A 15,520-nucleotide genomic window follows, 5' to 3' on the forward strand; every position below is an offset into this window, starting at 1 on the left:
ATGTTTGGAGGAGTGGCTCTGATGATCGTCCTCCTGCTGGGTATCGTCACGAGCTTCTCGCTGACGGAACGTCGCAGAGACAAGGACGACGACGACGACGACCCGGAGCGTAACAAAGCCATTTTGGAAATGCTGCACATTGATAAAGTGTCCGTGAGGCATCAGGTGAAGCCGCATCCATACATGACCAGGGTCTATCAGCATCTGGACTCACTGGAGGCTGAGGACTTTGGGAGGACAGACGGGACGCTGGTGCAGAGTCTGCGGAGCGTCGACGGTAAGGGTTGACGAGAACGACTTTACTTTGTGTTATTGCATTATTTTCTCACTAAAACACCATTTAATGAAGATGAATTTGTTTGTTTACAAGGTGCAAAAAGGCAGGTCATTCTCAAAGACTGGGTCGGGGACCAAACATGGGTCGCAGGAGATTTATTTTGGGCCACCTAATGCATTTGCTGGATATGTATATTGACTTTTTTGCTTATGTAACAATAAAAGGGACAGTTTTCTTTTGCTAATTTTCCAGAATAGCTTTCAATATCTAGCAATTATTTACAATTTGCAAATTAAAATAGTGTATTAATTTAAAATTCAAAATTTTGCGTGTTAAATTTGAAATGTGAACAGTATAAAACATATATAAAATAACATTTGTTTGAATCATTGTTTCAATGTGCAAAAAAGGCCAAAAAAAATGGAAACTATGTGCAGATTGTGTACGTTTTTTCCAACTTTTGAACTCCTCTACAGAGACACCGATTCGCCAGCTTCCTGCAACAGAGCGAGTGAAATTACCACAATAACTGCATGTTGATTTTGACGTGCAACTTCTCACCTTTCAGAAACAGCTGGAATTTTTCCAATAGCACAAACCAAGGCGTAATTACCGTAATGCAAAGTGTCGTCTGCAATACGCTCGGTTTTAAAGGGTTAAATTTGAGAAACTGGTTTCCACCTTTAGGGTTTAGGGTTTTAGTAGCACTTTAAAAAGTTGGTCCCCATATATAAAAATGGGAAACGCTGCACTCTAGGATAAATGAGAAGAAAAAGTTTCTCTATATTTTTCAGGTCCAGATGAAGCTCCTCCAGGCTGGATCTGGTTTAACGTCAGCACGGCGAGTCCGTCCATGTTGGCCGCAGAGCTGGTGCTGTTCAGAAAAACCCTGCACCCATATCCACTCAGCGTGACAGTCACTCTGCACAGTGTCACTGCCTCATGGGTGGGAGCTCTGCACGAGGGCCCGGACGTGGAGGAGAGGCCGCTGAGCCTGGACCGGAGACCGGAGTCTGGGTTCGACGTGTTTGACGTGTCGGCCGTTGTGGCCGCGAAGCCGCTGGACGTGGTGGGTTTTCAGCTGCGTTACAAGGACGAGAGTGGGAGTCTGGTTCTGCACGAAGCGCTGACACAGAGTCTGTACTGTCTGGACAGAGGAGACATGAGTGAACCTTTACTGGTGCTTTACCAAGGACACACTGTCCACATCTGACCCCAGTACACTGTTAGAGCAAAATAACAAAGATTCAGCACTAAATAATATTAATATTAATGTTATGATTAGAGATTTGTATGTATTATATTTTACTTTTACTAATCTGTCTTTGTATTGTGTCAGTTATTGATTATTATCTCTTATTTTGAAAGTTTTCACTGGACGTGCTGGTGCTTTACTCAACAACATCAGTTGTGATTGAGCTCTACAGCCCCCCAGTGGACACAATTAGTAACTGCAACACCCAATTCAACTGAAATAATAATAGACACATTATTGTTATTATTATGAGAATAGTATAGTAATTTAGTAAGTAGTAAACGAAGTAAATTCGTATGGTCATTTTTATTATTATTATTATTATAGTATAGCATATCAAAGCACAGTGGAGTAGTCACTAGTATTTATAATTATTATAGAAGAGCATAGTACCATTGTATAGAATAGTACTAGAATAGTAATGTATTAGATTATGAATACAGTAGTGAATTATTATTGGTATTATGTATATTATTATAGTATAGTGGTAGTAGTAGTAGGGGGATATCTGTCAAAGAAGTTGTGAAAACTTAATAAAATTACTCCTTTTATGTTATTTCATTAAATATTATTATTGTTTTATTTATTGCAGTGAGTTATTATTGGTATTATAGGTATTATTATAGCATAGTGGTAGTAGTAATAGAGAACTATTTTGTCAAAGAAGTTGCGAAAATGTAATAAAATTACTCCTTTTATGTTATTTTATTAAATACTATCATTGTTTCATTTATTTATTTTTCTATTATTAATATATTTAGCATAATCAGCATTATCTATGTCAAGTTATGCTACCCCCAGTTAATTTCATGTGGCCTGCCAACTGTCAAATTATATAATAAGTTATTTTGCAATGTTTTAGTTTCAAAACAAACACTTTTATTTTTGAAATGACGTGAAATATCATCATAAATCTTATTTTTTATTTGTCCTTTTCTCGTTTTCTACACGCTACTGACCAAACTCGACCCCTGAGGTCATTTTCAGTTGGAGACCTCTGATCTATGTCGTCACAGGAAGTGCGCCACACGTCCTCTGCTCTGATTGGCCGCCGTCTCCGTCATTCAAAGTCTCGCTGCGGCCAATCAGTGACGAGCAGCGTCAGTTAACGGCGCAGCCTCTCTTGTGGTGCGCAGAAAAGCGAACGGTCCCAGATAATCGTTTATGTTCGCAGCTGTGAAACAGGTTAATCCTCCCGTGTCATTGTCATAATCGGACCGTTATCATTGAGCCGGAGCGCGGCCGGAGCTCCGGCGGCAGCAGCATGGAGCTGACGCGGCGGTGAAGCGGGTTTTTAGCGGGAGCGGGGGTGGCTTTTTTGTTGTGTTTTTGACGCGGACGCGGAGCGATGCTTCCCCGGGGCGCTGAACCTGTTCTCGCCCGCACACAAAGCCTGTGAGGCAGCGGCAGCGGCAGGCCTCTGTCTCTCCTCCGTCCACACATAGAGACAGACCATAATAAGAGACACTGCTGATGATGATCAAACATGTCCGGGAATCAGTACAAGGGAAACGAAGTGAGCTGCTGCATCAAATACTTCATCTTTGGATTCAACATCCTGTTCTGGGTAAGAGACACTCTCCCTCCCGTTATATTGTTCTCATCGTGGAGGAAGGCCCGGGTCACCATCATCACCACCATCATCATCCACCTTGTTATTATTGTTATTATTGTTGATACTGACTGTGGTTCAGTTGGATAAAAGCAGCTGAAGCTCAGCTGACAACACTGAGCTGTAATCGGCTTTCTCACGCACACACACATGCTGGTCTCACGTTCTTTGTGTGGACACTCGGCAGTGGTCAGCAAGTGGTGGCCCGTGGGCCAAAACTGGCCCACTCCAGTATCAGTGTCTGGCCCCCGGGCCGGATGATTTAAAGGTGCATTATGTAATAAATCTAAAGCAACTGGTCATAACATCCTCCTAATATGTCACAGAGACTCAGGATCAATGTTCATATAACAAACTGAACTCACCAACAACAACAGTACAGACAAAATATTTGCATTAAAACAAATATATTGCAGACTGCATATCATGTTTATGTTTTGAAATCATGTTTTGGCATGTGGCGCCACCTACCGCCGTCTACCAATCATTGCAGTCAGTGGAGTCTCAGCTGCCGAGCAACCACAGGTTGCCAGTTACGTCAGAAAACAAAACCTAAAAGACCTCGGTATTTTGAATTTGAATGTAGTAACACATTCGTACATATGGCACTTTTAACAAATCTGATCTTTAATTATTTGCCTCTCTTCACAATTTTTTTTTTCCAATTTCATGTCGAGTTCAAAAGCTTTTATTTTGAAAAAATATCAACTATCCAAATAGATTCCGTTGCTAGAATTGACAGTTAACCTAAATTAAAATAAAAATACAACTGCTGTAAAATAACTACTACTACAATCGGATCTGAAATGATTTGCTTATATCCGCAAATTTCCTTTTTAGTCTTTTATATTTTATTCTTTCGAGCTCAAAAGCTTTTATTTTGAAAAAAATATGAACTTATCCTCATAGATTCTGTGGCTAGGATTGACAGTCAACCTAAATTAAATAAAAAAATACAAATAAAAACACTGCTGTTGTCATGGACAACCAGGTTTCAGGAGTAAATGTCCGTAAAATAACTACTACTAAGATGAAGAAGAAGTAATTATTAAAGGGATAGTTCGGATTTTTGTACATTAAGTCGTACACTGTGGCACCAGGAGTCGAGTGGATGCAACGTTGTTAAATAATTTAAGGACGCTTCGGTTCGGAAATCTAAAAAGAAGTTCTGGGAGAAAGTTTGGGACACATAATTAATGGGATTTTAAGTTTTGTTAACACGTTTAAACGTTTAAACTGCTGTACATCAGTACGACAGATCACGCTAACGACTAGCGCTTTATAAAAGCTATGGAAAGTAGAAAATATACAAACAATCGACGGCTTATTCTTTTCAAAAATGACGAAAAACAAACAACAAAACAAACTCCTTCAGCTCTTTTTTGTTGTTGCTGCATTTTCTAATCTTTGTTTATTTGCGTTTTTTCCTTTTTCAAAAATAAGCCTCATTTGCCACAGACCCAGCCTCCCTTCTTTGTTTTGGATCCCAGCCGTTTGGATCAGATGAATACTGAGTCAAATACAAAAGTAGGACGAGTGGTCACCCTACCTGGAAAAAAACCTGGGTCTTAAGCCCCTAAAAGTTGTGAGGACCAGACAAAAATGTCCTCATATTCCCAAAACATCCTCATTTCCTGTTGTTTATAGTTTTTTGATCCTCTCAAAGATAAACATGTAAGTTCACACACCCATAATTATTGTTTTAAAATGTATTACCCCATCTCTTAAGCTAACCCTGACCCAAAATCAGGTCTTTACCCCTTAAAAGGCCTTAAAAGTTGTGAGAACCAGACAAAGTCCTCACTTTTCCAAAATACCCTCACTTCCTGTTGTCTATCATTGCTTTTCTTTGGTCCTCTCAAAGATCAACATTTAACTTCACACACCCATGGTTATTGTTTTAAAATGTCTACAACCCCAACTCTTAACCTAACCCTGACCCAAAAACCAGGTCTTTATCCCTTAAAAAGCCAACAAAAGGTTGTAAGAACCAGACAAAAAGTCCTAACTTTCCCAAATAACCCTCACTTCCTGTTGTTTACTTTGTTTTTGGCCTTCTGAAAGATAAACATGCAAGTACACAGACCCACAATTATTCTTTTAAATGTCTATAACCCCAGCTCTTAACCCTAACCCTAATTCAAACCCTAAACCAGGGCCAAGCTTTGGTTCATTAATATGTAGGTTTTGATTGATTAATAGATGGGCAAAATGTCCAAAAAAGGCATAAAAAGTTCAAAAATACATCTTTCTCAAAGGTACCATTTTGTCCACAAATTAAGAATATGATGTTTACCGTCATTTTATCAATTAATAGTCGATTGCTCCCATTTCACCCACACACGGAAACACAGTTTAGTGATTCCTGCTGTTATTATTCCAATCTTAATTTAGTGAAGTGACCAAAGTGGGGCTCACTCTGACTCGCATGTGTCACCTCAACAGTAACGAGAGGCTGTGTTTTTAAAAAGCCGCTGTGTGGCTCAGTGTTTAGTCGCCCCGGAACACAAGCTTCTTCAGCTTCATTAAAAGTGATTAACGAGAACGGCCGACAGTATTGAGACGTAAATAAACGCCCGTCTGTGCGAAATCAAAACAAAAGCCAAGGACGGACGGGAAGCACAGCAGGCAGCTACATCACCGTTGGGTCACGGTCACCTCGCTAACCGACTATCAACACATTCATACTCAACTGACTTGGCTGTGATTTGTCTTGTTTCTCTCTCTCAGCTATTGGGCATGGCCCTGGTTGCAATTGGACTGTGGGCATGGAGTGAGAAGGTGGGTACAGAGCTGTTAAATACAGTGTTGTAACAGCCTTTTTTTGTCTTTATATGTGTATTTTATCAAACGGGAAACAGTACTTTTGAGTAAAATTGCTGTTTCCAAATTCCATTCTCATTAAGACCAGGCTCAGAGTTTCAGAGCAATGGAGCTTGTTGAACGCCCTGTAGAACCAACACCCTTAGGAATAAAAGTGCTAAGTAGAACCATATAAGGTTCTTCGGCTTGTCCTCATAGGAGAACCCTTTTTTTGTTCCAGGTGGAATCTTTTATTGAGATTCCACCGAGAACCCTGAGTGTTACCAAGAACCCTTTCCAAACCCTTTAATCAGGAAAGGGGTTTGAAAGGGGTCTCTGGATCAAAATGGTTCTTACTGGAACCATTAGTGTTACCAAGAACCCTTGAAAAACAAATTGGTTCCATTGGTTCCAAATGGTGCCGCAGCCCTTGTAGAAGAACACTTTTGGAAACCTTATTTCTAAGAGTGAACCTGGAGCCTCAAAGGTCCAGTATGTACAATTTCAGAGGGTTCATCGTCCGAATTTGAATTAAACACATATAAGTATCTTTATATAAGGGCAATTCCATTTTAAAATAACAATAATAATAACTCTTTTATGTGTGCTTAATGAAAACTCCTTGTTTTCTGGTACTCGAAGGCCTTAGAGTCCTCAGGTTAAGCCATGTGAGCAACGTTATATCCTTTTAAAGATAAGAAGAAAACAATGTAAGGTTCCAAATGTACGTCCAGTATGTTCAAATAAATTAATTTGAGGGTAAATAATCTACAAGAATGATTCTTCACGACTAGATAGATCGATACTTTAGGTTTTCCCAGTTGTTTTCTGCTGCGGCCTCGTTTCCCCTCTGAGCTCCATGCTGTTTCATGTCACTGTGACCTTGTTGGCAAACACGAGGGCGACTTCGTGAAAGAGAGCCCACAGCTGCCCGGCCTCACACTGACTGAGTGGTTGTTGCCGCGTTGCTCCGTCTCTATGCTGCAGGGAGTTCTGTCCAACATCTCGTCCATCACAGACCTGGGTGGTCTGGACCCGGTCTGGCTCTTCATGGTGGTGGGAGGCGTCATGTTCATTCTGGGTTTCGCCGGATGCATCGGAGCGCTGAGGGAGAACACCTTCCTGCTCAAGTTTGTATGTTCCATGATGGTGTGAAAATGTTTGACGACGAAAGATCCCAGATCCATTCCACGACTGACTCCCTGACCGCCCCTCCCCCTTCTTCTTGCCGTAGTTCTCCGTGTTTCTGGGAATAATTTTTTTCTTGGAGCTGACGACGGGAATCCTGGCGTTCGTCTTCAAGGACTGGATTAAAGACCAGCTCAACCTGTTCATCAACAACAACATCCGCGCGTACCGAGACGACATCGACCTGCAGAACCTCATCGATTTCACTCAGGAATACGTAAGAAGGCATACCGTGGAATTTCTCCTTCTTAGTCTTAGGAAAATATGACGTTGTAGGACGTTTGAGGCCGTTAAAGATTCTGCAAAACGTTCAAGACCCATGTCCCCATACCCAAGTAAAACACCAAAATGATCAAAATAATTTGTCTCTATTGCTATTAAATCATATTAAAACAAAGTCTACCTACTATTTCCAAGCTTTCAGACACATTTCATGACTTAATGATTGTCCATTTATTTAAAAATGGACATAATCATACCATTTTGTTGCCACCAGGGGCAATGGAAAAATGTCCTTATTTCTACTACTTGCTTTTTAACATTAACAAACATTTCAATGATCGGTTTATTATATCAATCACTAGTTTTTGGTCTTCTCCAACAGAGCATGATGTCATTTTTTAAATTTTAGTCCCATTTAGAGGGAGCTGGTATTGTCCAATTGGAGCCTCGTTGCAGTCAAATAGCAATTCTAGCCGTTTCTAAATGTTCATCATTTAAGTTCATAATTTTTTAGGTGATGTCATGACCGGCTGACACTTCAACAGATGTTAGTATTCCACTGAAGTGTACTGTAAAGTGCTACTAAAAGTTTTATGAGTTTCAAAAGCTCACCTTTAACTAAGAAGATGTTTCATTTATAGTACGCTAAGTGTTGCTAGGTATGAAATTCTGGGGAAACTATATAAAATTAATTACATTTTCCAATATGTTTGTATTGTTTTATATGTCTGCAGTACTAAGAACTGCATTCTCGGCGTACTGCTATTTAATGTCTTGCCTATAAATGTATTTAAATGCATCACCGTATAAATTTGAAGACAATTTGCTAATGAGACGCTCCACCATCTTGGCAGTGAAACGCTGATGTGCAGCCAGGAATAAAACCCAGTGGACACGTAGTTAACATAAAATATTGACAAGATGTTATAGAGTGAAATTTTGAGAACCTAATTCAAAATGAAGAATATGTGAACCTGCTGTAGAAATACAACTTTGAAGTTCCTAGCTAGCTTCTGTGTTGCTAGCCCTCTGTTAGCTAGTGCTAGTCTGTTTTATTAAAGTCCTTATTTTTCTTTCTTTGGTCTTTATCAAGAAGTTAAAGTTGTTATTTTTAAAAGTACACTTCCCAGATTTTATTTAGCGTGGAAGTGTATTAATTACAACTCTATTGTTAGCCGCATTAGCTTAATTTGAGATAGTCAATAAATTACGTTTTCTGCTGATTCTCAATGACTTTAAATTGCAGTTATTTCTGCTAACGGTCAGCAAATAGAAAAATGTTTAATTCCGACCACAGCACTAACTGTTCGATGTTTTCTTCTTTTCGGACCAACTTTAGTGGGAGTGCTGCGGCGCGTTCGGAGCTGACGACTGGAACCTGAACATCTATTTCAACTGCACTGACGGGAATCCAAGTCGAGAAAAGTGTGGCGTTCCTTTCTCCTGCTGCACCAAAGACCCAGCGGTAAAAAATCTGATACTCATGTAGATTTAATTTTAAATGTAAGATATTATAACATTTTTTTTTTAATTCTCCAGGAGGATGTTATAAACACTCAGTGTGGATATGACATGCGAGCTAAACCCGTAAGTAACATATCGACAATTTAACTAATTTAACTACATGGAACGCATGAGTGATCTTACGTTGATATACAGGACTCGGAGCAGCAGGACTACATCAACGTGAAAGGCTGCGTGCCACAGTTTGAGAAGTGGCTGCAGGACAACCTCACCTTAGTGGCCGGGATCTTCATCGGAGTCGCTCTACTTCAGGTCCACTTCTTTTCATTCATGTGTTTTTAAACGCGGTCGCGGTGCTGCAGAAAACATGGAAACGACAGTTATTCGGATGTATTTATAAAAGTTGCCATTTCATCTTGTTTTTGTCGTCGTCTTTCATCTACAGATTTTTGGGATTTGTTTGGCCCAGAACTTGGTGAGCGACATCGAGGCTGTGCGAGCGAGCTGGTGAGTAAACCCTCTGCTCTTCATGTTCGTCATGTGTGCACATTTTTTGTCCTTTAATTTGACACCCATTTGTTTTTACTGTTGGCATTTCACAACACGAGAAAGTGAAAATGTACACCATAAGGGTAGTGCTTCTGAAATGTATGTGAATTTCACAAGGAAAATTAAAGTATTTGCTGTAGCAGTGAGAATGTAGCCTTAATTTTTTCCGTTATTACATTTAATTTATTATATTACAAATCCATACATTCTCTCATTTAAACTAAAAAACAGCATGTATTCTGAGATTACAGTTAGAATTCTGAGATTAAAGTTAGAATTCTGAGATTAAAGTTAGAATTCTGAGAGTAATAGTCAGATTTAAGTCAGAGATTTGGTATTGTTTAATTTAGCATTGTCAACCGGCTACCCAGAGATTTTCATTGGCATTTTAATTGCATATACCAGTTTTTTCTGGCAAAGTCTACCTAAAGGCTAAAAAATAAAACACAGTGCTGTGTTGAACTAATGAGTTTATAGTAGGAGCACTATTGTGCAGTGTATAGACTAGTAAGCAGTAAAGGGAGCTTGCCAAATAGTGAGACTGCATCAATATATATAATAAATTAATTAATGGGCCCTTTGCTCAGCAGCCATTTTGTCGAGTAAGAGAAGTAAAATCACAGGTGTGTAAATAATCAAATTAATGATGGCTGAGTTCCATTTAGTTTTCCTCAGTTTTTCCCGCCAAAATGGCCGCCGTGCAAAGGACACATTATAAACCATTAGTAAATAATTTAGAAGGGTACTCTTATTGTTACCTAGTACAATAAGAAAGACAAAATACGTGTTTTTTCATTAAAATAAATTAAAATGATAAGGCAGGACAGGGAGGACATTTGGTGTCATTTTACCATCACGATTGCCTCAGACTCACCTCACCGCCTCATTCTTCCTCCTCCTCCTCCTCCTCCTCCATGCTGCATCAGGGTCCCCCCTCCTCTGTCCATGCGTCGACTCCCACCTCACTCCAGCAAGAAAGCATCGGCTTACTACACATGAGACACACACACACACACACACACACATATACACAACACGTGTGTGCTGTGTGTGTGTGTGTTTGTAGCCGGTGGGTGTGACGGATTCATTCGCTGATTTGTTTTGCTGTGACTAGACGATGATTTCCTCTATTTTTGTGTGTGTTGTGTTAGCTGTCCTGTCGTAAGATCCAAACCTGGAAACACAGAGACGCATTTAAGATAATATAATATACACTTAAATATTTGTATGGAGGCAAACTAGTGCCATGTTTTGAGGTTATATCATTTTATGAAGTAATAAATGAATTGCTTACTTCTTGTTAGCCTACTTCTTCTGTGGTGACCTCACCAGTGGGTGGAGCTAAAAGAAGAAGAAAAAAAGATTTATTGATCATATGTTAATACTCTTTCAAGTCTAACGTTTACACTTTTCAAAACAATACATTAACACATTTTTCAAATTTGTACTTTGAAATAAGTAATTAAATTTTTATTTTTATTTCACAAACGGATAATTGATGTAAAAATAGATATCAAAAATGATTTCCTGCTTTATAATTGATATAAATTTAGACTTTAGATTAGTGCTGGGCACAAGGTTAACGCATGACACGTTTCCAATGATGGCTGACCGGTGAAGAACGCGCGTGACGTCATGTTTACCTTTCGCGACACCGAAGTCCAGGCACTGTTTACCAGTTAGCTCCGTTAGCTGCATTAGCTCGTTTAGCACCGTTAGCGTGCCTACAGTGGAACTGGAGCGGTCTGTTTATTAAAGGAAAAGAGCAGCGCTACAAATAACCAGCGTACCTGTGTACTGCGTACGTGTGCCTCTGTTTTTAAAGTTTAGCATTACTTTAGAGACTCATTTTAACAATTGGTAGTCACGTAAACATGACGTTACGCGCATCTTCTTGTGGGTCAGTCATCATGGAAACGCGTCATGTGCTAACGTGCCTAGCACTACTTTAGATGTATTATTCTGAAGCAGTATGGACGTTTTATTCCTTTACTTTTAACTTAACATAACATAAAATATCATAAAACGTCGCTTTATTCGACATTTCCTGATATTTCAGTGTCTAAAAGTGTCAACTCGTAAGCTATTTATCACAAAATAACATTCACGGTGGTTTAAACCACCGTAAAGGTTGAAGAGAGCAAGAGCAGAGTAAAAACACACTGAAATTAAACAACAAAATCTAAGAAAATACAACGGAAAGCACAAAATAGGAATCTAAAAACACCTAAAAATAGAGAATAAAAACAGCGGGGTAAACACGACCCCTTTTTACTTTCATGCCTCAGTGTTAAGTGGCCATTTTTATTGCGATAATTACTGATAATTACTGCTGTTGTTTTATTGCTCAGCTGCAGCTGAACATGAGTCTCTTTGTTTGTTTTCTCCTCTGCTGTGAAATGAAGAACAAACCATTCAGAAAGTGAAGGTTAATGCACTTTCAAGTGCTGCAGAAGAACTAGAAAATGGTGGAAAATGTAAACTATTCTACTCCAATCAAATAATGAATCAACAGATTAAAGAATGGTGAAAATGATAATACAGATTTTAAACTCTAACTTGGATCATGTTGAGTGAGTGTGTGTGTCAGTGTTAGCCTCACACTGAGCTTCTTCACACACTTGTTGTGGTTTGCATTCATCATGAGGACTCTTGGAGTCATGTGACTTTTTCTCTTTAGACAACAGTCCTTTTCTTTCTTTCCCCGTCTTTGTTTGGCCTTTTCTCCCTCTGTCCATTCACATAGTTAGTTAGTGACCGCGTTTTAAAACCAAAGACAGTTTGACTGTTTCTGTCGTGTGATCCTGAACCTTCTTCTCTGTCGTGTCTCTTTAGTGTCTTCTGTGTCTGATCCTGTACATTTAAATGATTGAACCCACAGACGTAGTGGAACCTTTTTTTTTTATTTCTTTAAAAAGAATTCACCTCTTTCTCTTTGTCTTTTTCCCAGTTTCTTTACCTAATGTGAAGCAGAGATTCAGCACAAACAGGTAACTCTATATTATAATTGTTTTTAATCTAATTAAAGCTGCTGTCAGTGATTTACTTCATTTAAAACGTGTGCTAAATGGCTCTACGTTTAAAAAGCTATAATAACAATCGTGTATTGAGATTTTGGAGGAGATACAGTCAATTTTTCGAAGACATAATTCTACCAACTGTGCAACAAATGTTGTTCTCCCAAAAATAAGAATTAAAACAGCCCAAACATGACTCAGCTTAAATGATTTTGCTGATTTATATTTACATTTTTACAGTCCATAATCTACGGAAAGGGATTAGGGCCACACAGACTGCATTGGGTTCTGAGTTTAATGTCATAATTTTGAGTTTAAAGTCATAATTCTGAGTTTAAAGTCATAATTCTGAGAATAAATTCATAATTTTGAGAATAAAGTCATAATTATGAGAATAAATTCATAATTTTGAGTTTAAAGTCATAATTCTGAGTTTAAAATTCATAATTCTGAGAATAAATTCAGAATTCTGAGAATAAAGTCAGAAATTCTGAGAATAAAGTCAGAAATTCTGAGTTTTTAAGTCAGAATGCTGAGTTTAAAGTCAGATCTCATATTTTTTTTTCCTGTATGGCCCTAATCCTCTTCCGTAGTAATCGGATTTAGGGCTGAAACAATTATTCAATTAATCGATTACTAAATGAATCCTCAACTATTTTGAGAGTCGATTTTAATCGGTTTGAGTGTTTTTAAGAAATGAAGCTTCTTTAATGTGTTCCGTATAACAAAGAAATCATCTCAACTGATCGAGAAAATGATCGACAGATTAGTAGATTATGAAAATACTTGTTAGTTGTATCCCTAATCAGATTTTACATTTGGTTTCTGTCTGATATCAGATCCAATGGTTTTGACCAGTACCAAATGGGTTTCCCACAGAAAACTAGCGAGAAGTTTGCCGAAATTCAAACTGACAGTAGCTTTATTTGTCGTATTTAAGGGGATCGTATGAAATAAACCTGTGTGTAATTCACTGGATTTTCCCCCGTTTTACGCCAGTCTTTGAACACACCGCCGTGAAGGGAGAGCGTCAGACGACGTCGCTCATCACCTGCACCATCGTGGGTTTTTTTTTTGGACCGAACCAGCACCTTCTTCGAGGCACTAATGTGTGAGAGACTGCTCTGTATATAAATAACACTGTATATGTGAGCGACTACTGTAAAGATTAAACAAAAAAAACAAAAACAACACACACTACACGCAAAGACCGTCACGCCGTTCCAGTTTTGATAGCCACTGTTCGTGTAGAGCGCTAGGAGGTTTTGATACGTCTTTTTTTATATTAGATCTGTATTTTTCACTGTTGGAGTTTGCCGTTTCCATCGTTTCAGACTGTGAAATAGTGTTTAAGTACAGGAGTTAGCATAATAGGATCTAATTTTTCCCTGCCCACATTAAATATTTTTGACGATATTTGTGTCAAAAGTAAAAAAAAATTCACAATGTTTACTGAAAAAATTATTATAGAGGAGTTGCCTGCATTTACACCAGGGTGTTTTTTTTAACATACGGTATAAGTGTGGTAAAAACGACGACATAACAAAGGTAATGTGACTTTGTCCAGGAGGGAACCAACGACTACTAATAAGAAGTAACGAGAAACTAGATATAAATTCAATATAAAATAGAGAATGACTTTTAAAAAAAGCAGCGAAAATAATGTAAGTGGCAGCAAGAATGTCGTGAACAAGCCAAACGTTATGATGTACAAAATAGTTTAAATCACCTAAAAATGGTGAGAGAAAAAATAGAACATTATCAAATTATAGAAATAGAGAACGTTTAGTCATTGAAATAATAATAAAAGAAGGATTTGCAAAGGTGGCAAGACGAAATAACTACATTTTGGTAGAGTTCGTACAAATGTTTGTACGAAATAAAGATCGCACACTTAATGAGGTAATTAGAAAAATTAGAAAACGGCTAACCCCTTAAATTTATGACACTGCAGGTTTTTACGGGAGAGTAAAGAATAATCTTAACGTACATAAAGTTATGTGTTACACTCGCAACTCGCAAATTTAAAATGAATTGACACAAAAAAAAGATTTTGTTGTGAAATGTTTTTACATGGAATTAAAAAGTGTTGTTTTGTAATTTTATACGGCACCCGAATTCTTACACTTTTATTGATAAACTCCAATTCATAGTATTAAATAAGTTAAATCACAGCGCACATGAAAAGGTCACTGTTGGGTTAGAATTACCTATTATTACCATTATTATTATTATTTATGACAGGATTAAAAAATATGTATCTTAAAAAATAAGTGTTCCAATAATTTGAAATTACGCCCCCTGTCTTCATACTGTGGTTATTACATTTTAAAATCAGAATTACCGTTCTTCTGTATGTGATCACACTGGAGCTGAGGGATTTTGACTGGAGTGCGTCTCAGTTGGTATAAAAAGTTTGAGAACCACTGCTGTGTGTAAAAAAAAAATATTTAAAAAATCCAGCCCAGATTTTTCTTTTTTCCAAAAAATAAAATAAAAAAATAGTATTACCATTATCACATTTTTCAACAGTATTTTTTTCTGGAGGGATTCCTCACTCAAAAGCATGCATCACTGGTTTTCTTCTGTGTCATTTTGTATTATTTGCAGTGTTGTATCATCAAAGTATGTTTCTTCAGTCACTTCCATTCGATATTGTGGTTTTCAGATTGGATTACAATCTGGGGGGAAAAAAATGAAATGTGAGTGTTTAAAAAAGGGATCAAGTGTGTTGTTGTTTTTTTGATACTTATTGCTACTGTACATTTTATTTTGTTTTATAATGTCCCTTTCTCTGATTCTTCTGCAGTCCTGCTGTACAGGCCTCTCACACTGAGATTAATCTCAATCTGTTTCACTTCACCAGGATAATCTGAATGGTCACAGTACATTGATGAGACTGCACATTAAATGTTAACGCTGTTTTCACGTCCAGATAACCATCAGTACATTAAAATAAAATAAAAATAAAAGAGGACCTGCTGTTGCCATTTTTTCCACATTCAAACATCCCAGCTACAGTTTTAATTTGATAGTGACTATTAAATAAATATGTATTATAGATACATAATTGGACTGACTACATACAGTATAATGGAAGACAACAAATCACTTAGACTTTCTGGCCACTGGTT

At 38.0% G+C, this 15,520-nt stretch overlaps 2 protein-coding genes across 2 annotated transcripts; both read left to right on the forward strand.

Moving 5' to 3' along the window:
- On the forward strand, nt 1-1,490 carry LOC310941951 (uncharacterized protein; the record flags this gene model as incomplete). Its single annotated transcript, XM_083907210.1, has 2 exons — nt 1-277; nt 1,072-1,490. 2 exons carry the CDS (start codon nt 1-3, stop codon nt 1,488-1,490), a joined length of 696 nt encoding a protein of 231 aa, XP_083763336.1.
- A 1,188-nt stretch (nt 1,491-2,678) lies between these two features.
- On the forward strand, nt 2,679-15,405 carry LOC310942980 (tetraspanin-5-like). The gene is made up of 10 exons (XM_083908454.1): nt 2,679-3,099; nt 5,875-5,925; nt 6,934-7,080; nt 7,181-7,351; nt 8,696-8,821; nt 8,896-8,943; nt 9,016-9,132; nt 9,266-9,327; nt 12,320-12,359; nt 13,386-15,405. The coding sequence occupies exons 1-9, from the start codon at nt 3,019-3,021 to the stop codon at nt 12,330-12,332; spliced, it is 816 nt and encodes a 271-aa protein (XP_083764580.1). The 5' UTR covers nt 2,679-3,018; the 3' UTR covers nt 12,333-12,359; nt 13,386-15,405.
- The last annotated feature ends 115 nt before the right edge of the window (nt 15,406-15,520 follow it).

The sequence above is a fragment of the Microchirus variegatus genome (genome assembly GCF_963457635.1).
Source record: "Microchirus variegatus genome assembly, chromosome: 2".
Lineage (NCBI taxonomy): Eukaryota > Metazoa > Chordata > Actinopteri > Pleuronectiformes > Soleidae > Microchirus > Microchirus variegatus.